The sequence below is a fragment of the Sturnus vulgaris genome, chromosome 1 (assembly GCF_052056855.1).
Source record: "Sturnus vulgaris isolate bStuVul1 chromosome 1, bStuVul1.hap1, whole genome shotgun sequence".
NCBI lineage: Eukaryota > Metazoa > Chordata > Aves > Passeriformes > Sturnidae > Sturnus > Sturnus vulgaris.
This window is the reverse complement of record NC_142243.1, coordinates 33,765,644-33,789,728: the sequence shown is the minus strand read 5'-3', so window position 1 is coordinate 33,789,728 and position 24,085 is coordinate 33,765,644. Positions and strand designations below refer to the sequence as shown.

The following is a 24,085-nucleotide window of genomic DNA, read 5'->3' as shown; positions in this document are numbered from 1 at the left end:
ATGTAAATATCTGTAAATTTGGTAAAGTTCAAAGCTTTTATAAGCTTCATACATTATTATTATTCTTATTACAGTTGTTGTTCTCATGTGTGGTGTTTAAAATTATCTCCTCCACCGAAACTAGCCTCTCCAAAACTCAAACTTTAATTTTATTTCTTTTGAACTAGAAAAATATGACAGATCTATTAAAAATTATATCCTTGGGTTAAAAATAAGATAAATTCAATACCAACTATTTGACAATCTAGAATCATACCAAAAAATCAACTAGCTTAATCTGCAAGTTTAGTTTTGTTTCTGTTTGTCAGAATTAAAATGCCTTTTTACAAAGTATCTCTTCATACTAGAATTCTAAAGTAATCAAATAAAGTTTCAAAGAAAAATCCCAACTTTCACAATACTATGTAATACTATCTGAATGTAATAAAGACATTTTATTATTTCACTTTTCAGTAAAATTTGCCTTTGATTAATTGCCATATAGTACCTCAGAGGTACTTCTTCATTAGTATTAATATTTCAGAATGTGTGACAATACCTTCTCACTGGTAAGGAGTTCCAACTGTGATGCCAGTTCCTTTATTCGTCTCTCTTTTTCTGCCAGCTGAATCTATATGAAAAAAAGATTAGGATTCTTGTATTAGTGAATGGAAACCATTTCCCCGCATGTTACATCATGAAAACAAAGTTCCCTAGTTAAGTTAATCTTTCAGATGAAAATAGTTTTGTCTACTGGAGTTACATGCAACACGTAGTGTTACTATAAATCCAGCCCAACAATTCTTACAAAGTTTTATCTGCTGGATAAGAGCAGTTCATTAGCAGCCTTTTCTTGACAGTTTTCACTGAACAGTTGTGGAATGACAAAATTCTATTAAAAACAGGGAGTGCTATCAATGGCAGGAGGGGCCCAGACACAGCTGAAGGTTTGCAAGCCTCATCTCATTATTTCTGAAGAAATCTCTTGGCAGCTCATATGTCCCACCACAGAACTTGAGAGATCCAAAAGCTACTCCTGCCTCAAAGACACTACATTTGTTTCACGAACATCTACCTTGTGTCTCTACTGGATGCTCTGGGAGGAGGTGCAACTGAAACATTACACAATTCTTCCTGGCTTCAAAATGATGACTCAAATAATCTCTCACTACAAAGGACTATTTTATTTGTATTCTGGTTCCTTTAGAGACTTCCTCTTGCCCTGTTTTTATAATATCTAAGCTCAATGCTTGGCATAACTGCTTATCAGTTTTTTTCAATTCTGAAATTCCTTCTCCTAGTTTAGGTCAATAGAACAAAATCTCCTGACTAGGAAGAAAAGCTCACTTTCTCTTCCACCTGCACCGTCCTGAATTATAGCAATTTTTTAATTGCAGTCAAAATGCTTTCAATTTGGAACCAATTATTTACTGCTGTTCAGAAGTTAAACTTATTTCACATTAAATTATGCACAGCAACTGATCATAGCTAATTAGTAAAATAAACTGGAAAGAGTAATGCATTTTATAAAATTGAAATTAGAGCTTTGGGAAGTGTAGAAAAAAGATGGCCTATGGAGTACTGAAATAAACTGTAGAGTAATTTGGCATTTTATAAAGAAAAAATGCTGTAATTACTAATAAAAAGGGGCTCCTAGTAGAACCAATACAGTCACAGTTCTGTTTAATCATTTTTCAACACAATGGGCAAAAACAGGCAACAGAGTAAACTGCATTATCACCATTAGACCGAAAACAAGCAGAAAAGATGGTCCCATGAACATTTGTTGCTCTTTTCCCTACTGACCTAAAAAGCTAATTCAGCATAAGCACTACTATCACATAACCTGAAAGATTAAGGCCCTTGTAAGCTAAAGTTGCCCATTATGCTTTACTTTCTGGTGAATGTGTTACATCACTCTACCAAGACTATAGCTGAGGTTCTCCAAATTAAATTCTTGCATGATTTTAAAAACAAGGGATCACTCCTCTCTCCCTATTGACTTCAGATAAAATGCATTAGACATTACTACACTAGTAATCCAATATGGAATATGAAGATTTCAGACAAACACACCAATCAATCTTCCTGGTAGTATTACAGAAAGCAGCAGGAAATTAGAAATCCCTTGCCCTTTTCTTCCCATAATACAAGACTGTGTCATTTAGGGGTTTGTCTAAACCCATAGTATTAAAAGACTGATGGCAAGCTGGTAAGACCTCTCTTACTTTAAAAGAAGCATTACAAGACTGCAATGTTTCTTGTTTCTTCAAGAGCAGAATTTGTATTTACAGCAAAAATGTATTTAGTGTTCTTTCCTTATTAGCTCTTCATTACTTGAACCATCAGAAACAAGCAGCCACGTTAAGAAGAGGTAACCATTCATTGTCATAAACAAAATCTGTAACTTACTTTATACTGATCCTCCATTGCTGCCAGCTGCAATTTTATACCCTCATTGATTTTCACTTGTTCTTTCCACTTCAGCTCCAGTTTAGCTAATTCATCAGCATAAACACTGCATTTCATCTTCTCATCCTAAAATAGTTTATACCATGGCATGAAATATTTACAGTCTTAAGAGATTTTTCCCTCCCACCCCCAAAAATGTCACTGCTTAATGCTTTTAAAATGCTTTTAAAACAAGACCATTTACAAATGGCTTCTACAAGCCTGACTCCAGGCTCTGAAATGGTCAGGACCACAGAACACTGCATAAATGATGTTCAATAGGCATTTCTTTACTTGAGTTTTCAACAAGCTGATACTCCTTATTAGTTTCACAGTTTCAAGTTTCTTTGTGCCCTAAAACTACTAACTATGATCATTCTTTCAAGGGCCTCACTTCAATACAAAACCTATCCCAAATGATTTTTACAACCTAAGTATCTTTCATCCAGAAGGTCAAAGGCAAAGCTTTCTTCCAAAAGCACTATGGAATAAACAGCCAGCAGAAGCCAATGCAGGCTCTCCATGGACAGGGTCATGAGCAGAATTACAGGACAGTTATTACATCCTGGAAAACTTACTAAAATAGAATAATATCATTGTGATAAATTAAAGAAACAAAATTAAAACAGACAACACTCAGAAAGAATTTCTTAAACTGTTCTCAATTTTTCACTAATGCAATACTCCATCATCATACACACATCCAAACTGGTTAAACGAAAATCAAGTGCCAACTTTGGTCGAGACAACAAAATAAACGCCTTTATGACTGAGCCCAAGGAAGCTGGCAGCACCCACACAAATGTGAAAACACTGTAAAAGCCATGACAGACAGATAGGGAAACATTTCTTTGCTTTGGACAGTGTATCAGATCAACACTGCCACACTTGTTCCAATTATCAGCTGGCTTACAGCAACCTGCTATATTTGATTCACAAAAGCAATTACATTTAATATAAGAACCTTAAGCATGTGGACATTTGTTTTACCGTATCTTGGTTTTCCATGTCTGGACCCTCTAAACCATACACAGTCAAGAGCTGACTGAACAAATACGTGTTTCCTTATGCTAAGATTTCTTAACACCATAATCATGGTGTATTACACAAACAAGGAAGGCAGCTCAGCTGAGTAGGCTTTGTGGTTTTAAGGCTTAGCACCTACAGCTATTTTTTGTTCAGCTTTCCGAAGCAGCTGTTTACTTACTGCCAACATTTGCTTGCATTTCTTATACTTCTCTGTTTTCTCAGAAATCTCTTTATTCATTTCACGCACTTGCTCCTTTACCACGGATTCCGAAACTATGTCAGATGAAATAGGGCTAACTGTGAACATTGAAGAAAAAAAAACAAGAACATTGATTTTTCTTGTTCCACAAAGTTTGTATAAGAGAGATGACAGCCCAGATTTGAGAGTGCATCAAAAACAGAGTGCTCCATGTTAGCCAAACCAGAGACAGTCAGCATTATGTGCTGTGTATGATCAGCAACTGTACTGGCAGGTCTGTGTTCACTTCTCTCATACAGAGAAGATCAACATAACTACACATATGTAGTAGTCTCCCAAGAAAGAAAACAAAGTCAACACCAGAATATGCATGGTATCATTCTAAATACTCTATTCTTACATAAAAACATGGAAGCAGCTCAGCAAACTACTTCACCACCCACTATCACTGAGCTTGCTGGGATTGTATGTTTTATGAAACGCTTGAATTTACTTTAGACAGGAGGAAACTTATAGAAATTACAACCTTTGATCTTTGACAGATTCTTGCTGATTTGATCTGTAGTGCCAGTGTTATAAAATAACACAGAAAAAGCTAATAAGCATTTTTTTGGCATTTATCAATTAACTGAATGATAAAAATCACAGAATGGTTTTGGCAGGAAGGGACCTTAAAGATCCTCTAGCTCCAATCCCCCTGCTATGGGCAAGGACACCTTCCACTACATCAGGCTGCTCAGAACCCCATCCAACCTGGCCCTAAACACCCTAGGGGATGAGGCATTCATAACTCCTTTGGGAAGCCTCACTGTGAAGGATTTCTTCTTAAGTTTTAACCTATTACATATTGAAGTTTTAGAATATTATTTTTGTAATCACTTAATAGTTCATAATAATTATAAACGTTTTCCAAAAAAACCACTACTCCTATAATTAATGAAAATAGTCAGTAGACTTGACCTTGCCATCACATAATCAGAACTTTTCAGCAGCCTGATTTTACAGAATGTCATAGTGGATAGTTGCAACAACATGACTGCAAAATTACTGCGCTATTATACTCAAATTGAAAATTTGAATAAGTTTTTTTTTTTTAAAAACTGTTTCTTAGCTTGGCAAAACCAAAACCATCTCTGTTAACCATGAAGCAGAAATTCAAGAGTTCAGTTCTACTGACATTAATAAACAGCAACTAAACTGATACATAAACTTATTTTGAATGCTACCACTTATTAAGAGACAAAATATTTGGCTCATTCTTTACAGCTCTAATTAATGCTTTAATTAAACAGAACAGGTCCACCTACTTTATACAACAAATACTATTAGTGACTACTTCATATAGACAACACTTTCAGGCTTATAAAGACAGACAAAATTTAAGCTGTTGATACCTGGAGATGCAGACAACTTTTTGTCTGTAAGGATGGAAGTAGCTGTCTCAATGTTAGAAGCATCTGTCAGTTTCTGTTGATGCCCTGCAGTTTTCTTTGTGAAAAGAAATTTTATTTTGGTACTTGATTAAATGAAAGCCAAAGCACAAAGTAATATATATTGCAAAATATATCATTTGCTCCAAAATTAGACAGAACTGATCATTAAAACAGTAGGTAATAATACACATACACAAAAAAAAAAATTGTTCTACTAAGACTGAGATAGCTTCAGACTGATTTTTATCATCTTACTTGATGACAGTCCTTTTCCCTAGAAAGAGTAATTTCTAAGCAAATTATTAGAAAAATCTCATTTTCTAGAGAATCGGTTACACTTAAATTCATTAACTTAAATCTGATACTCCATTAGAAAAATAGTCTGTATCAGGAATGTCTGCTGGACTTCTGGAGTGAAAGCAATGAAATCTGGTGTTTGCTGTAAGATGTACAACATTGCCAAAGATAAGGAAGATTTTTAAGGAAAAGCCATAGATGTTCTGATATGATACCTCATTCACCATTGACCTTCTGGATGAGAAGATGGCTTTTTTATGCAATGTTCTGTGGATAAGAGAAGTCCTTAAGTCTGGTTTTCTTAAGAATTCATATTTGCACATCTTGCCGTTGTGCACAGGCCTGTTCCCTGTTTGAGCTCCTCCTCTCCAACTTTAATTTTTACAAAATTCTGAAGAACTCTGGTCTCAAATCTGTTTTAAACTGGCTGACAGGTTCAGTTACTAGGTGGCCTAAGATTTGTATCATCATTGAAAAGATTCATTTATTTATGAAACATATCTTGGAAGAGTGATAAGATTACAAAATACATATGGAATACAACTCCATACTGTGCTGTGGAGACTTCTTCCCCACTTGACTTTTAAATCCTACTTCAAGTTCTCTATTTCCTGGCTTGGGCTTTTTTGTGGTGATACAGGATAGAGGCAGTAATTATGGATTTTCCCAGCTTCAGTTTCAAAATTCTTCCTTGAACAATGTAATACTTAGAGGTTCATTGAAACTCTACTAGGTTTCTACACCAGCTGCTATAAATTCTATGCTTGGCTTGGACAGCTACCTAAAAAGAATTATAGAAGTAATTTCACAAATAGGTTTGTGAAAGAAAACAGTAAAGAGTCATTGCTTACCAGACATTTTAATCCTTTTTAAAAGCATTCGTTTTCACAGAATGAAATTAAATTGTTGTTGAAATGTTACCAAAAAAGCAAGTGCAATTTATCCCATTCTACTTACTGCCTGTTCTGTAAACTTGTTTACTTGTTTTTGAAGTTTCTGACATTCTTTGAATTTTTCCTTGTAATGGTCAGCAGCCATTTGCAGACGAAGCTTCAGATCTTCAACTTCTCTGCGCAGTTCCTGCTCCACTGCATTTGAAGCTTCCTTAAAAAATAAAAAAATAGAAACTGTTCTCCCTTTTGTTCAAATACCACTATTTCCCAAAATGTCTTTTTTTAATTAAAAAAGCATAATGCTCCGTGTAAATACTGAAACTCCTAATTTCTTTGTGAGAAAGAAAGGAATAGCACAAACAGTAGAGCAGAGAGAGAAAAAGTGCACAGTCCACAACTATTCCCTCACACTCTCTAGATTTCCACTCCACCTGAGAGTGGTTCCATTGAGCCACAACACTGATACACAAGCTACACCAAACACACCCAGCAACTAGACACAGGCCATGCTCCCATACTTTCTGGTAACTTGAGGCATTCAGATGACTTGCTACTTCCTTCATGATACATTTCAAAACACATTGTATACAACTGAAACTCTTAGGAGAAAAACCATGCAATTCTTTGACATTTCAAATATAATAGTTCTTTTGAGTGTTGTAATATTATGGTAGTATTTTAATTGTGTTCAGCTCAATATATTCTCTTCGAACAGTTACACCATTACAATAATCGTAGTAGCAAATAAATGCAATACAGTTGCAGTCACTGAAGACCCTTGATAAAGCTCACTTAAATCAAAATGTTGAAACATGTATTAGCTCGCTATATTTTTATTCAAGACTAAGGTCAAGACAGTTTGCATTACATTAATATTTTTATACTTCTAAGTACTTAAATTAAATTGACTTTGATCACAAATATTGGAAGGACTCGTAATTCAGAGAATCTATCAATGAGAAAAGAACATTATAGAACAACCCAAGTTTCTACCAATACATTTTCTTATTTGAATGGATTTTTAATGCTACTGTGGCTCATTTAACATTAAGACAGGGAGAGGATTCATATAAATATAATAAAATAACATAGATAAATACTGCATTATTCTGTGAAAATAATGTAGAAGTAGATGTGAGTAATAGCAGAAATCTCCTTTCTGACCAAACTTCCAAATCAGCTAACATGCACTTGATTTAAGGCAGTATATTGAATGCTGAAAGAGAATTTGATAATTATTTGCACTAATCATCCAGAAACCTCCAGAAATCTTCAGTAAAGCTACAGGAAAGATTTTATAGAGATAAACTTCAATACTAAAGCTGACAATTTACCTGCTCATTTTTCAAAGCTGTGATTTTTTTGAGTTCAGCTAAAGCTTCAGCAAGTTGCTTTTTGAATTTTTCATTTTCCAGACGTGCACTGTGAAGATCTGCCATTGTCTTATCCCGCACATTTACTGCATCACTCAGCTCTTTTGACATTAGAACAGCTTCTTGTTTGCTAGCCTGAATCTGATCTTCAGCTTTCCGAAGCTGCTCTTTCAAAATACTTGCCTCATCCTAGGAAAGAAAAGAGATGGAAGAGAAATCTTCATTTTTTAAATTCAAAGCCTAAATAAAGGTTAGTATAGGGATTAGAAACATCTGAAAGAAAAACAGGTCTTCCTGGTAGCTTTAGCAAAACTACTTAATCAAGAACAGTACACAAGTACTATTTTCCCCACTTGTCTTCTTTGCCAGCAATGATGTGAAAATTTATTTTGGTATGAAATAGAAGTTTCAATTCTGGATTTTTGTTGGAATTTCAGCTTCAGTTTTAAACGTATGACCAAAAGAGGTCTGTTTTCCACATCTCTGTTCATATCACTGTAGAACTCCAGCATCAAAAGCAAAGTTCATCCCACAGAAACACACTGAAGGTAACAACAGAGCAAGAGGTTTTGTGGTGCCTACAACTGGTTAATGTAAAACACTGTAAAGCAGCTTTGGGATGTTTTTCTCACAGCTCTGTTTCCCAAGATCTTGCACAACAAGCTTTCCAGAGGGAAGAGAGAACAAATAGTAATGAAGAGCAAGCTGCAGCATGTAGCACTAAGTACACAGGGCAACCCAAGAGCAAACTGACCAAGCTGAACTACCAGCCCCTCAATCCTCAGAGAAGGCCAAGATTACAAAAATATTTTTTTTTTTTTTAATAAGCTACTATATAAAGTAGTCACTGTCTCTGGGCTCCCTGATGGCATAATCATCTCTTATTCTTGAGTCCAGACATAAATTCAGCTATCTCTAGTCATTATTTGTTCATTTTTCTAATATCATTTAAGTCCAGAGGAATAATAATACATTTTGTAACCATTTATAAAGATGGATAGACAAGCAAATGCCCTGAAGTCCTGTCTCCTAGCTATTTTTACAGCACAAGAGACATTGGTATACAGCATGAAAGACATTGGTAACATATTTCAGCAAATATCTGTGGTTTCACAGGGTGAGATAAAACTACTAATGATCCCACCACAAACATCAAAAGCACTTTTCAGATGAATAAATGACATAAACGTTTAGTTGCTTCAGTACTAACACACATCCACTCCCTTCAAAATTTAACACATTCAGAAACAAAACAGCAGAAAAGATACTAAAATAAGACGTAACTTAAAGCAAGATAGTATTCCCTTTTGAAAATCTATGTCCCTTCTCAACAGCACTACTTTTCCACTTGAATATTATATTCATAACTCATCGTACTGTAAAACAATTTCTAGTCTTTTGAGATCCAAGTTGCTTTTCTGTGAGAAGATTGGCAAGATACACAAGAAAGATGCCTGCATAATCTGACTTTTCCATGCTGGCCTGAAACTGACTCTCTAATTTGGATCAAGAGCACATTTGTGAAGCAAAACTCACAGTCAATTTCATTATTGCCTACCACATTGCAGATCACAGAACAATCTCAGGGCACAGAAACTGCATTCCTTTTGGATGAAATGGAACAGGATGATGTACATCAGGAAAAAACACCTAATGGTTATTCTATTGTGAGTTTACCGTGGCTGGATGCCAGCTGCCCACCAAAGCCACTCCACCATTCCCCTCCTCAGCTGGAGGGGAAGGCTAAAAGGCTTGTGAGCTGTAATGAGGACAGGGAGAGATCACTTAGCAATTACTGTCATGGGCAAAAACAGATTCAGCTTGAGGGGAAAATTAATCTAATTTATTACCAGTCAAAAAAGAATAGGACAATGAGAAATAAAACCAAATCTTAACACATCCAGACCCCAACCCCTCTTTTCAGGTTCAACTTCACTCCTGCATTCTCTATCTCCTCTCCTCCAGCAGCATAGCCAGGATGGGGAATGGAGGCTGCAGTCAGTTCATCACACGGCTGTCTTTGCTGCTCCTTCCTCCTCAGGGGGAGAATTCCTCACTTTCTTCCTTTGCTCCAGTGTGGGGTCCCTCCCATGGGAGACACTCCTCTACATATCCTACGTATCTCCAACACATATCCTTCCCACAGGCTGCAGTTCTGCATGAACTGTTGCAGTGTAGGCTCCCATCCATGGGGGTGCAGTTCCTCAGGAACAAACAGCTCCAGCACAGGTCACAGGTGGGGTCACAGGTCCTGCCAGCACACCTGCTTCAGTGCAGGCTTCCCACAGAGCAACAGCTTCCTTCAAGTACATCCATCTTCTCCAGCATGGGGTCCTCCACAGGCTGCAGGAGGTAGCCTGTCTCACCAGGGTCTTCACCATGGGCTGCACAGGAATCCCTGCTCCAGAACCTTTTTCCCTCCTTCACTGACCCTGATGTCTGCAGAGTTCTTTCTCTCATGTTCTCCCTCCTTCACTGACCCTGATGTCTGCAGAGTTCTTTCTCTCATGTTCTCCCTCTTCTCTTCAGCTGCAATTCCTCTCACACAGTTTTCCCCTCTCCCATACCCTTCTAAAATCTGTTATCCAGAGGCACTGCCATCGCTCAGCCTTGGACAGCTGTGGATCCATCTTGGAGCCTGCTGGCATTGCCTGGTATTGGCTCTCGGGGGAAGCTTCTGGCAGCTTCTCACAGAAGCCACTCCACTACCAAAACCTACACAAACCCAATACAGGCATCCATAGCACCTAACTAGAACTAAGCCTGAAGTAACCCCACATGGACCGTGGACAGCATAAATATGAGTTCTTCAGCAATTTCACTCTCCTATTACACCACACTGCTTGATAACCACAGTGCTGCCACAGGGCACAGTAAGGCACCTCTTCCTTTGAAACCCTACTGTCACTGCAGAGTTCTCAGTCAGCATTGTAGCTTGATAGTACATTCACCTAACAAGTCCTTCAGCAATCATTCCATGTCTCCTCTTTTCTTCTCCATCACCCTCTACAGTCTCAACACAGCTACATTACAAACTTTTTCTTCAACGTCTTTTCCTTTTTCATGAAGCTAAAAGCAACACAGGAGCGCATCACTTTCACTGAACTCAGAAATTACCTTTTCACACATAGTTAATCTCAGTTCATCATGTGAGACTTCAACAAGCTCAAAAGGTGCAAAACTTGAACATATTTCAGACTTTTCACTATTGTCTGCATCTACAAAGAACATCATAATCCTCATGCCTCTTAACCTATACCCTGGTGATTTCTTCAACTTCTTCCTTTCTCTTGTAAAGCACATACAACATTAGATATGTTGATTCATATCAGGCCAATTATATTTAGTACTGCTTACCTTGTTTGATGAAGAGTGCAAAAAAGCTTTCTTCATATTTTCTTTCTCAGCTATTAATAGCTGTAATCTGCCAACCTCCTCTTTATAATACGATATCATGTTTTCTTTGTTTGCATCCAAATTCTTAAACGTCTGGATTTCTTTTACTAGTTTGGTGTTTTCTATTTCTGTATTCTTCAAGTGTATCTGCAATGATGCTAAAACATGTCAAACTTCTTCCACATTAGGAGAACTACTGTTCACCTATTTATGTGCTCACTAAATTCTAATTTATTCTAACTTGAGGCAGATTAGAACCAGTAAAGGGAAAAATTAAACATTTTATATTATCACTGCCCTCCAGCCCAAACTTTCTGGCTGGAATTCTTTCAGCATGGTCACCTAACAACAGCTCCCCTCTACAGCTAGAAGTTAAAGCCCTAATTTCTCTCCACATCAAATTAAGCTATTCAGGAATCACTCCTCTCTTCACAAATGCTGGTCAACTTATGACAAGAAAAAGAGAAATGACTTGTAGAAAACTATAAAGAGAAATTATTCTAGTAGTAACTGCCCACAGCCATCTAAGCAAACAGGTCTACATCAGAAATATTAATTTTCAACAACAGCAAACTACTTTCAACAACTCTGCCTACAATAATGCAAAATAGCTCTTGCACCCAAGTGTTCTCCCCTCAGACCAGAAGACTGGTGTTATTTACAAAGGGATTCCATGGTCATAAAATATGCTTTGAGATTTTGTAATTTAGGAACAGAAATCATATTTTAAATACACTTGGTCTGTTTAACACAACCTAAGGATTTCATTATTTTAGCATATAAAGTTTTCTTGTGCTTTGCAGGGAGGGAGGGTGTCAGTGTATTTTATTCTATACATGGGTGTCTCTCAATACCAGCAAAAGAAATCAGCCATGCTAGTAAAAACCAATGCAATAGAGAACCTACTAAAGCTTCTCAGTGTTATACACAAGGCTCAAGAAGAGGGATTTAGAAAAGAAATTCTGGAGAGAGAATTCAAATTACAAAGCAGTATTTTAGTAATGAAAAAGTGTGCTAAAAATGAACAGTTGCTGGATGATGCACTGTATAACTAAAGAATTTTCTCACTAGAATCTATTATTTTTTGTTACTATGTCTGAGCTTTAACAAGTTGGTGATTCATTCTCCTTTTTAGGGACCTTTTTATACCATGGTTGAATTCAGATGCTGTTTTCCTCATTCATTTTTATATGAGAACATCTATAACTATCTTAAAGATATGTTCACAGAAGTTACCCATTTCCCTTTTTCCTTAACAAATTCAATTTATTAGACTTCTCCATAAAACATTATTACCTTTATTTCATACCACTTCATTCCAGTGTATACAGGTAGAAGTAATAAAGTTACCTTATAAAGTTCTTTTTCATCCTTTTCTGTCTTTAACACACATTCAAGTTGCTCCTTCTCAAGCATCACTTTCTTCAGTTTGTCCTTCAGACTAAAACATTGGAAAATTAATGGTACAGAACTATTAAAACAGAAAATCCATGCATATAATACAAATTATTAGTCTCAAAACACACATTTGGGGAAAAAAAAGTAAAATAAGGAAGGTAAGGATCAAAAGACTAAGTACCTGTCTAACTCTGTTTCTTTTGCAATGGCTTTCTGAGTAACCGTCATGATATCTTCTTCAAGCTGGAGAACTTTTGAAGCAACCTCATCATGCTTCTTCTTCAAATCATTATTTTCCCTTTTAAAAGCTTCTGATGTTTGAATATTATCCTTTCAAAAAAATTGCAAATAGATGTCATTTAAGAATGTCATTCTTCAGAAGTAAAACATGCTATTTGAAGTAATGCCAAAATACAGCCATTAGATTTCTTCTCTTCCTTAAAATTAGTAACAACCCCATTTCAAGTATACATAACTAAATATTGAATGTCGCTATGCACAGTTAATATATTAATAAGGGGTCAATAAGGAGTTTGTTTGGGCACAAGCATTCAGTTACTCAGAGCATACCAAAGACTTCAGAGTTCAGGAAAAACACATTATTTCCTATCTTTTGCCTATTTCCTTTAGGCAAACAAACCACTGAGAGTCTAGCTCAGAAAATGAAGAATTTTTATTTCTCTTTTTACTTGCTTTTACTTAGAAAGAAGAGCTTGCATTTTTCCAGACAGTTACACCACAGTAGCAAGCCACAGTAAAGGCCACAGCATGCAAAAGGAGAAACAAAACAAAACAAAATTCTGATTTAGAGCTGTTTACTACACACCATTCTCCTAGCTAGAACATAGAGAAGGTCTCACATAGCTCAAGGAAGCTCATGCAGCCATTGTGGGATTTATGGAAGCTGAGACAGAGGATGATGACAATACCTAAAACTGACTCCTTTCTCAGAAAACTGACAAAAAGAAGATGGGGAACTACTTTAAGAGTTGTATTCGTTATCTAATTACAGTAATGTCCATATTGTTCTAAGGAAGTGGACAGCTGAATGCCATCTCCACTGCAGCAAAACAGCCATTTAAAGTCAGGCTATCTTAAATAAGCCTGAAAACGTGTTTTTTTCAACATAACTATTTTCTTGAAAATAATTAGTAAGTAACACTAAAGTAGATCATACATACTGTGATAATATGCCACCTTTTTCTGATATCAAAGTATGATAAAGCTCAGCTTATTAACAACCATGAGAGTGATATGAATCAAAGTGTAAAACAAGGTCAAGACAGACTGACCAACATAGCTAACTACAGCATGACTTAGAAGTGTTTGTGTAGATACTAAGGTACAAGTTGTCTTTCTGCTCTAGATTTGGAAGATAAAAGCACTACTTCATCTATTCATTTTTAAACAAAGCTCAATGCCCTGAAATAACAAGTTGATGCACTGTTACATCAAGAGAAACACATTGGCCAGACTTTACGAAGAACCCCTACTGGCCAAATTCCAACCTAACAAACATTGTTTTAAGTACAATAAAATATAATGAGGACTGGTTTTAGTCATTAATTGTCAAGATACACTGTTCACAAGTATAATTAAGCCCCACTTTTACAAGCAACTAAACAGAAGTTTTAGCATTATGATTTTTTTGTTTTGTTTTGTTTGGCAGGGGAAGGTTGAGGGGTAGGCAGTATTGAATTGAGGAGTGGCAAATGTATCTGGTGACTCACTCACACGCTGCACACCAAACCAGCATGCAGATTTTAATTTTTGTTATATATGCTGTATAAAAGGAGACTAATATATTAAACTATTTAAACTCTAAATGGCTTTCTTATATGAATATAAAAAAGAATTTCAAAAGATCATGAATGTGCAACCTTTTTTGTATAAAACAGCACCGGAGAAGATAACGTCTTTATTTTTGAAGAGCCATCAATTTCTTGCAACCAAAAATACATGTACTTGGTGTAACGAGGGCAGGATATTTTAATTAAAGTCAGTATTCCAAGTAAAACTTGCTATATAACCAGCAGCAACAACACACTCTATAACTGCTTGTCCTCCTCTAGTGCAGTGGAGACTAATTACTTGCCCCTGTTTTGAAAGCCTAGTATAGTAAAAGGTCTATTTCAATGCATATCTGTGTTTTCTCTAAACACCACTTTGGTATAACTGTAACAGTTGTAACCCAAGTGCCTTCAAAAGAATTTAATCTGATACATTATATATACAAACTGTACAAACAGTTCAAACAGGCTGCCAAAGGTAACATATATTAAAAGGAATTAATAGCCTGAAAAAATTCTCTCCACAAACAGCATTACAATTGATGCTGCTTTGCTAGTTATTCTAAAGGGACATGGTACTAAAATGTAAAAGTTCCATACTTAACAGATTCTCACCTAATAAACTTGTTTAGATACAACTAAAGCCTACAGTTTAAAAAAAAAAAAAAAGGATTAATTTTTAGAGACGACTTGTTATTTTACAGAATTCTTAGTAATTCAATTTAGATGCAGCAATCCCTAGTCTCATACATTGGTTACAGTGGTTTCAGAGCCTGTAAAATTTAAAACGAGTGCTCTTAGACTATTTTACAGGTAAAGTCAACTGTGTTTAGAAGGAGTCTGAAGGGGAAGAATATAATAAACATCAACTAAAAGTACAAATCCTCTTACAAAAAAGATGATTACTTTCTTACATTGCTTTAATTCATTTATCTTATCTGGTACATCTACCATTATTATACATTTTCTTCCATCTTCTTAACAGAGGAATAAAAAAAGCAGAGCAAGAGCATGAATCATTTTAATGAACTGGTTTAAAAACACCCAACCATTTTAATTTTTATTTTTAATTTTAAATTTAATTTTTAATGGATTATTTTTAATCCAGTTACAAATGCAGCTCCCCAATCTCCTTCCCTAGAGTTGCAACAGCCATAAAGGGTGGAAGTGGGAAGCAAACGGCACCACAAGGGTCAAGAGTAAGCAATCAAAACTTACTTAAATCAGCTTTACTGCTGCAAAAGAAGAAGTTATCAAAACAAAAATTCCTGTAACTACTAGGAGTCTCATTAGCAAAATGAAATAAGAAAAATTCAATGAGCTGTCAAATGAATTTCCCTAGAATCAAAATTCCGCTTTGAAAATCTTGATGGACCTTTAGATAGGGAACAAGAAGAAATATGAGTGTTCCAAAACCTTTACTGCTATTCTAAAATGGCAAAAGATTTAAGACTGATTATTTTAAAAACAATTTTATTACAATTCCATGCAACACTGTCCTATAAAGCTATTATAGGACCTACCTAAAGGATATGCAAAGATCATGCCTAGGGTCATCCTTGAAACACGTTTAAAATCCATTTAATAAATAAATTCCCACTGCAAAAAGGACTAATAATCTTTCATTTGAGAATGGAATAGCCATAAGGTTTCTAAATTCTCATTTTCATAAGAGAAAATCACAGCAAAAATCCACACATTCAACAACGAAAAACACATTTTCCCTACTTATTTCTTACTTCTAATGGATTTTTACAACAGCAAGAAAACGATGCTGACCAGTCTGGTTAATGGAACGGTACAGACATCCCTTCCTATGACCAGCACATACAACATAATTTTCAAACATATTGAAGGTCTTTACCTTTAGTATGAGAGATCCAGAAGACAGAATAAAATACTTGAAAAACACAATCCAAGACTATTTCCAGACATGACACCTTGCAGTATGGCAATGGTCAGCATGGTCTTTTATGCTTCACTTCCCTTCCCATAACATGTAGAAAACTCCCTTACCAACCTTTTCAAAGTCATCCCACACCTAAAGCATTCACTTTTGATTAATGGCTAGTATCTGCAGCTTTCTTTTTACTTTTTAGAGAATGCATACACTCTAAAGAAGAAGGGTGAAAATTTAAAACTTAGCTATGCAGCTCACACTGAAGAGGTCGAATCACTAAATACAAGGCATTCTATTTAAAAACAAAAATGAAAAGTAAAACCAAAAAGCACAGAAACAAACACAAAAAAACCACAGCATCACCCTTCAGCTGGATTGGGGCTCAGACAATTATCTGCAGGAGCCTTTTCTTTATCACACTGACATCACAGCAGCTCCAACAGAATCATGTGAAACACTCGTCTGACATCACACTCTGTCTAAAGTACCTTTGAGTATAAATGATGAATATAACACAGCACCATTGCAGCCAGTGCAAAATCTGAGTCTGTCCATAACACATGACATGAAAGTTCTGAAAGGAAACCTCAAGTCATAATTTTTCTTTCTAAAAAAAATTTAAGCATTCAGTAAAGCAAAACAGCAAACTAATTCCAAATAAACTCAATTATACTAAGCTTTTACCTTTGTGACTATGACTTGTAATAGAAATACTGCTCTAAAAAACAGTCACTCAATTACTGACATCAAGATTACAAACATGCAAGTTTTTGCAGGAGGCAGCTGAAGCATTTATACACACTATGATTTTGTAGCATGTACTTACATGTCAGAATGTTAATTCTTAAAACATGCTGGAATTTCACTATAAGCTATTGATTTTGCAAAGTCATTTTCATGAATACATAATTTGAATTGTAGACTATCTCAAGTTGCTTTCTAATTTTCCAGTGAAATAATTTTCAATTGCCCAGTTTAAGAAATATTCATACACAGAACAGTCAAAAAACCCATGAAACAGTGTGTTCTCTTCATATGATGTTTACAGTACCCAAGGGTGCTGTAATTGCTGGTACCAATCTGAGCAAATTCAGTGCTTAATTTGTGTCTAAAATTAAATTAAACTGGGGGAAGTTTGCTTTTTGGGCTAGGGGGCAGCTTTTTGGTTTTTGCTTTTTGGACTGTTTGTTGTTACTTAATTTTGGGGGGGAGGTTTTCCTTAAAACAATGCATCTTCCTGACCATCAGATTTTTCACACATGGAGCTGAACTGGGCACTTGTACTGCTTACTCATACTACTGACATATCACACTGCACAACAGGGTTTGCTCACTATCTAAGCAGAGAAACTCTCCCTATAAGATGGCATCAAAAGCCAGTTTAAATTAATCTCTGATATCTAAATAAAATTCTCCAAAAAACAAAGCTATTGTGCCAGTAGAATGTGAATTTACATGGACGTCTTATTAAAATTCCCCATCAGATAGATGAATAAGTCCACTTTTAAAAAGTTAAATGGTAAACTAAATTTACAAAAAGCATGAAAGAACAAGTTTATCAAGTCAGTAAATTCACTTCTGCCTCAATTTATGCCAGCAGCATAACAGAAACACTATTCAAATGTTCACAGGATCAAAGGATGAACAGGCAGTCTTCAAATCTGTTGCTTCTGACTCAAGCTAAACAGAGAAATTACTGCCAGAGGAGTAAGACTTGTCACCACTGTCACATTAAAGAAATCAGTTCAGAAGTGCCCTCTTCCCACTAGAGGGAGACCAATGACTGCAAAAGCATCTTTTGCAAGCTCCGTTCTCTACAAAAGCACAGAACCAGTGTTCACAAAATAGAATGGCTGCAGAGTATCAAAGGAATGACCAATGAAAGACACACAATGACTACTAAATGCTTCTTTTCTTCAGCACAGTAATACTGAATCTTAAAACAGCAGGCAACTGCACTGCTGCCACAGACCTTACACACAGTTTAAGCAGACACAAAACTGGGAACACAAAGATCAAAAAGCAAGCATACTTACTATGTACAAAGCCATATTCATAATTTCTAAGATAAAGATTCAAAATATTTATATTATTGCTTTCTAAATAAAAACATACTAAGCTTTTGTTCCTTTTTTTAAAGTTTGTTTCCTTCCATTTTTAAAAAAGCAAGATATATTCAGCTAAAAGCAGCATTATCATGTTATTCAACACACTGAGTATGTACCAGTTTACAAAAGTAAACCAAAGGAAAAGTTGAAATATTAAGAGCAACGTGAAACAGTTCTGGTAACCATGTACAAGGTGCCATCTTCTTAAGCAAAATAATCATAGTGCGTAGCTACATCATTACTTTCACAGTGTTATACTGCTAGAGTTGCAAGGTGTATCTATGATCCTAAATATAAAAGTATGCAACCAGGGAACATCACCCTAATAAAAACAGATTAACTCTGAAACACTAACAGAAGGTTGTAAGAAAAAGTTGTGACATTTCTGAAACATTTCCAGTAATTTCACATTTACACTGAATTCCCACACAGAGTAGTAATAGAGTAAGTTAAATCTTCACACTCAGTAAGAACTATTTTAATGTCATCTGGGGAAAAAAAAAGTAGGAGTGGTTTAACTGACATGAAAACTGCTGCAAAGGAATACTATGTTTTCCTCTAACTGAAAATATAGCAAGTCTACGGCAAGCCCTTTTCAAAAAGCTAAAAGAGGGGGGCAGGAAATTTTCATGCTGGGGGCAGGAAAAGGAAAGGCCACTTACACCCTCTCTAAACTGATTTTGTCAGTACAACTACATACTGCACTAAGCAGGCCTTGGATAAGAGGAAAAAGAGAACCTAAAAGAAAGAAAGACTGAATTGGTCCCTCATTTAACAGTATCTCAAACTTTGGTAGGGTGGGGTTATTAACACAACTTAGTGATAATAAACCATAAGTACATAGGAAAAAGTGGGAGAGCATGCTCCCTGTGAGTGCAAACACTGACTAATACCGAGGTGTTTGTTTTGCAAATATTTTTTTCGGTGATGGTGGCAATGACAACAAGAAAAAATACTGTTTGCAGAATCATTCATGTGTTGAATACAAATCTTTTTTTATTAATGTGATAAAGCACTAAAAAATAAACCAAACCTAAAAAACCAAAAGCCTTTAGGGACAAGTAGTCACTTAGAGTGCAATAATGTGTTACAAGAAGATAATGTGTTTCAAGAACTCTAACAGCACATTATGACTATATGTCTTGAATGCATTTATTCCACCTTCCTTTGGTAGGAAATGACATGGCTACCTTGTAAGAAGGCAACACAAAACTGTTTATCTCCTGAACAGCAAGGGTACCTCAGCAAACCAAAGTCTGCTGTAGCCATTAATTTCAAGTGCCACAAACACAGGAGCTCTCCTATTTGTAAAACTCGAAAAATGGGAATCTTTTCAATACCTGAAAACATGCATAGAGCCCAACAGTCAAGCTTCATGGAACACTGACTGTATTACACCCTGAATAGATTGTTTAGCACACCATATTCTTAAAAGACTGATCTACTTTCAGCTTATCTCTTCCTAATGTTTTTCCCAACTTGGCAAAAAGCAGAAGACACCAGTTGCACTGTCCAAAATTCTGTAAGAGTAACTAGGTGTGAAGAGAGGTCATTTAATGAGGAGTAGGAGGGAAGCACTAATTGGGATTAGCTGTGGCATTGTCATGTCCACAACTATCCTGTCTATTTTAAGAAAGCAATGCTTCGACAGAAGCATTTCTCAACGATCCAAACTACTTCTGAGCTATTTCTGAAAATAAAGTACTGATAAAAATCAACACCAAAAAGAAGAAAGTAGTCTAAAGGCATGTGAATAAATAAGAATAAAAAGGGGATTCTAAGAGAACTGTTTTTTAAGGAAACATTTTCATATAAGGAATTTGGAGCTTTCCCACCTTCTATTTGCTACCCTGCACCACAGTAAAATAACTTATGTACTACAACCCCTAAACACACCATCCACATTCAGTTCAATTCAATTACAAAACTATAACATAGCTTAACAATGGATTTGATCAAAAGACAAAACACAAGAGCTAAGATAACCATATTATTTTCTCTGAAGAAACTAAGTAAGGTTTCTAGAAACTGAGCAGACTGAAAAGTATTATGCATCCAGGGGTTCATAACTCCAGGGCTCCCTTATCACAATACAAATGTAGTAAGTAAGTATTAGTTGCCAATACATTGACAGCATTAAGAGCTCTGCACTCAATTAGGATCAAATACTTGTGTCTGTACAGACACATCCACTTCCTTGGCACATGCAATTACAGCCTTTTAAACACTGTGCTTTGTACTACTCTGGTTTTTTTGAGAGCTTTTTGCACAAGCAGAAGTATATTGTGCACTTCCCAATAGAAGTATTTGCAAAAATAAGCCAAAAAAAGTAAGCTCTTAAGAGACTGCACACAGGCTCAACATAACTTAGCTTTACTTTTAACAGAAATAAATTTCTATCAATTACAGCTGCCTTAAACTACAAAGGCAATGACATCTCGTATATACAAAAATTATATTTTCTTATATGGGCTATTTTGTTTTATTAATTGTTGTTCATTAGACTAATATGGAAGTGTATTGGAAGATTTTTAAAGTAGAATTCCAAATAGTTAAACCTTTACCTAAGTTAAAGATTTTTAAAAATACAATTTTTTAATTCCTCACTTTCACTTTTTACCTATTTATGTATTAAAAGTTTGTAGAGCATAACTAAAAATTCGCATGCACATAAAAAAAGAGAACTAGGAATAGAAGAAGAAAATAAAAAGCCCCCATAATACTTAGTTAAAACAACTACATACGGGTAAAAATCCCATAAGCCAAGTCAAAACAATCTGGCTCACATTAAGCACCTGTGAAGATTCTGCTGTTACAAGAAATACAAACATATTCTGATCACTTATCACTTCAAAGATTATCACCTGTAGTCTTATATAAAAACACCTAAGTTAATGCATTGCTGAGGTTTATTGCCAACAACCACTATTCACATCACACAAGCACATTAGATTAGCTGGGGTTGTGTTCAGGACCTGCTTTGTAAAGATCTCTGTTAGTGGTCAGTTGCAGGGGGGTGTTTTGTGGGGTTGTTTTGGGTTTGCTCAGGAACCTTTAAATCAATGCATTAATGCACTGTATGTATTCCCAGCAAAGGTAAGTTACATAATCCTGTCATTCACTGCTGTATTTCATGTACTGGGGTGGGGAGGAAAGAGCAAGTCATCTTCAAGACTGGAGAGCCACATATAAAGCATTGCTTATTAAAACTTCTGACGATTAAAAAGTTAATGTACTGCACCTGATTTAGCAGATGTAGTACAAGCTTACCTAATTTTCAGGAATAACACTCAATTTATATTCTGCTTACATACATAAACAAATGAACACTTTTTCAACTCAGCAGATGTTTCTTTCTTAAAAGGAGTGGAAAACAGCACAGGACATAGAAGACGTCCTAAAATAAGACAGCATCAAAATCTTGGAGACAAAAATATTATTGCCTATGTTAGAAAACTTCCATCATGTTTTAGCCAGGTGAAGAGCTCAATCAGCTTCAGATCAGACATCTGTTCGTAGCTAAATAAAAAGTGAGAAGTTTGCCACACTGCATTTTCTCTTCATGAAAATACTGGGCCACAGCAGAACAACAATAGCAGAGAAAAAAACGACACAGAAAAAACCACAAACCCAAACAGTCCTAAAATTAAAATCTATTTGCTAAATTCCTGTATCTTAGAGGTAAAATTATTTGAGATTAGAGAAGTTCACTGTAAAATGTGAGAATGTATTGAGAGATTTTTGTTCCTATACAGTCTAACTGTATCCTTGCTCGACAGCAGTCAAAATCCCATTTCACTAATTGTTCTAAAATGGAATTGTAAAGCTAACATGGGTTAGAACTGACAGTTTGCTTTCAAATATTTTTAAAATAAGAGCCTCAAGTGACAATGAAATCTGTGTAGCTCATTCAGATTTATCCACCAAACTTATGATCTGCAAATCCATGAAATGTGAATTTCTATTCTTCTCTCGTTGATTTAAGCTAGTTCTACCATGCATGTTAAATCAAAATCATTCTTTAACAGAAAAAAAACTTTCTTCTAAACAACATCTTATCCTTTCTTTTTTCCTTAGCCAACACTCTAGTTCATTTCATTCACTGTTCAGAAGTCTACTACAAAGTTCTAACATTTTCAAGTTCTCTCAACGAATTCCTATTAAAGGTGTATGACACAAGACTGCTGACATGTACATACTAGTACCCAGAAACAGTCTATTAACTGCTGTCCACAGCTAAATTATATAGGTTTCATTACTTCAAATTTGTCCATGTCACCACCTCCCTCCCACATGTTTTTAATCTTCTCCTAAAAGTTTTTTTTTAAAAAGAAGCAGCTTAAAAATAGATTAGGTCCAACTTTTTGGTGCCCTTTTTATAGTATTAGATTTCCTCCTTACCACATACAGAATTCCAAATTAAGCTGGCTTTGGTTTAAGGCTACATTTACATTTTTACTATTAATTAACACTTTAAACAGATTTTTGCTTCTTTTTCCTTTGAACTGTGAAACCTTTTAAGAGAAGTCAGTTACTAGTTACTTTTCATTCTTTACATACCTTGGCAGAAGCATTCTCCGTTGATCTTTGCTTTTCATACCAAAAATTTTTAACGTTTTCAATAGCTTGTGTTCTACGCAGTTATTCCTAAGGAGAGCTATTTTTGAAAAGCTTTCCTCCATTTTAAATTAATTTAAGCAAACTTTAAATTATCAACTACTTTCCACTATGAATTCCACAGCTAAGTATCAAACATCTGGTAACAGTTGTCATTGATTATCTTACCAAGCCTGGTACCAAAAGCCTTAAATATTTTAGCCATTTTACGACATAAAAGGAATAGTGGCAGGAGGTTAATAGGAACTGACCTATTCTAGTGTAAATGTCTGTCTAACTGCTGAGGGGTTTTGATAGCTGATTTTCACACAATTTGACTGGTTCTTGAAAAAGCAGTAATACAGGCATTATAAGTCAGCTTTAATCAGTTAAACAACTAACCTTTTGCTCTGTTTGCAGTTGTTCACATCTCTGCTTTTCATGGTTAAGTTCTTTTTCCAGTTGTTCAACTTGATCTCTGAGTTGTGTTGTTTCCTTTTCCAGAACAGAAGTTACCTTCAATAGCTCTTCTTTCTCTTTTATTATTTTTTCAATTTTAAACTGTAAAAAAAAAAAAAAAAAAGAAAAAGAAAAAGAGACAAAAATAATGAGGTTTGGTAATTTTTCTCCCCTTCATTCTAATCAAACAAGTGGATAACTAATTACTCCAGTGTTTGAGCAGAAGCACAAATTGTGTGTTCCCTGGTTAGTTTTCCCTTTATTCTCAAATTTCTGAAATTTAATTGCTTTTACTGCATAGTACCAGACTACCATTAGATTGCATACTTTGCAGCGTCCTGATTTATCCTCAAGTTTTCCTTCCTTAAATGAAGTGCCTTTACTGTTCCCAAGTGACAGCAACTGTGGAAGAGCTAATTCTGATGATGACAGCTTGGTTAAAAAATGACAGTTGATTTAGACACACATTCTCTCTGAAGCAGAATTTGAAGAATTTCTTGAGAAAAATGAATACACACATAAACCCCACACCCCACCAATACCTGAAAAGTAAGCCCTGGAATATGAACTGTGCCCTTTCAATACTTAAAGAGAGCTTATATGCATAGGCTTTTTAGTAGGGCCTGTAGTAACAGAAAAAGAGGTAAAGGTTTTAAACTAAAAGAGAATAGATTCAGATTCGATATAAGGAAGAAACTTTTATGATAAGGGTGGTGAAACACTAGAAAGGGTTGCCCAGAGAGGTGGTAGAAGCAACATCCTTGGAAAAGCTGAAGGTCAAGCT

The 24,085-nt window shown here is 35.5% G+C and overlaps 1 protein-coding gene across 7 annotated transcripts in view; it reads right to left on the bottom strand.

Moving 5' to 3' along the window:
- Positions 1-24,085, bottom strand: part of TAX1BP1 (Tax1 binding protein 1) — a 55,076-nt gene that overhangs the window by 9,772 nt on the left and 21,219 nt on the right. For 2 of the 7 annotated variants that reach the window (XM_014894053.2, XM_088163467.1), the window contains exons 5-14: positions 23,245-23,403; positions 12,630-12,778; positions 12,401-12,491; positions 11,012-11,197; positions 7,616-7,843; positions 6,346-6,492; positions 5,053-5,146; positions 3,638-3,756; positions 2,392-2,517; positions 539-610 (exon numbers count right to left, since the gene is read on the bottom strand). In XM_014894053.2, the coding sequence (XP_014749539.2) occupies positions 539-610; positions 2,392-2,517; positions 3,638-3,756; positions 5,053-5,146; positions 6,346-6,492; positions 7,616-7,843; positions 11,012-11,197; positions 12,401-12,491; positions 12,630-12,778; positions 23,245-23,403 (1,371 nt within the window). The remainder of the gene's footprint in view (positions 1-538; positions 611-2,391; positions 2,518-3,637; positions 3,757-5,052; positions 5,147-6,345; positions 6,493-7,615; positions 7,844-11,011; positions 11,198-12,400; positions 12,492-12,629; positions 12,779-23,244; positions 23,404-24,085) is intronic. The other 5 variants (XM_088163472.1, XM_088163476.1, XM_088163488.1 and 2 more) reach the window with 3 other exon arrangements.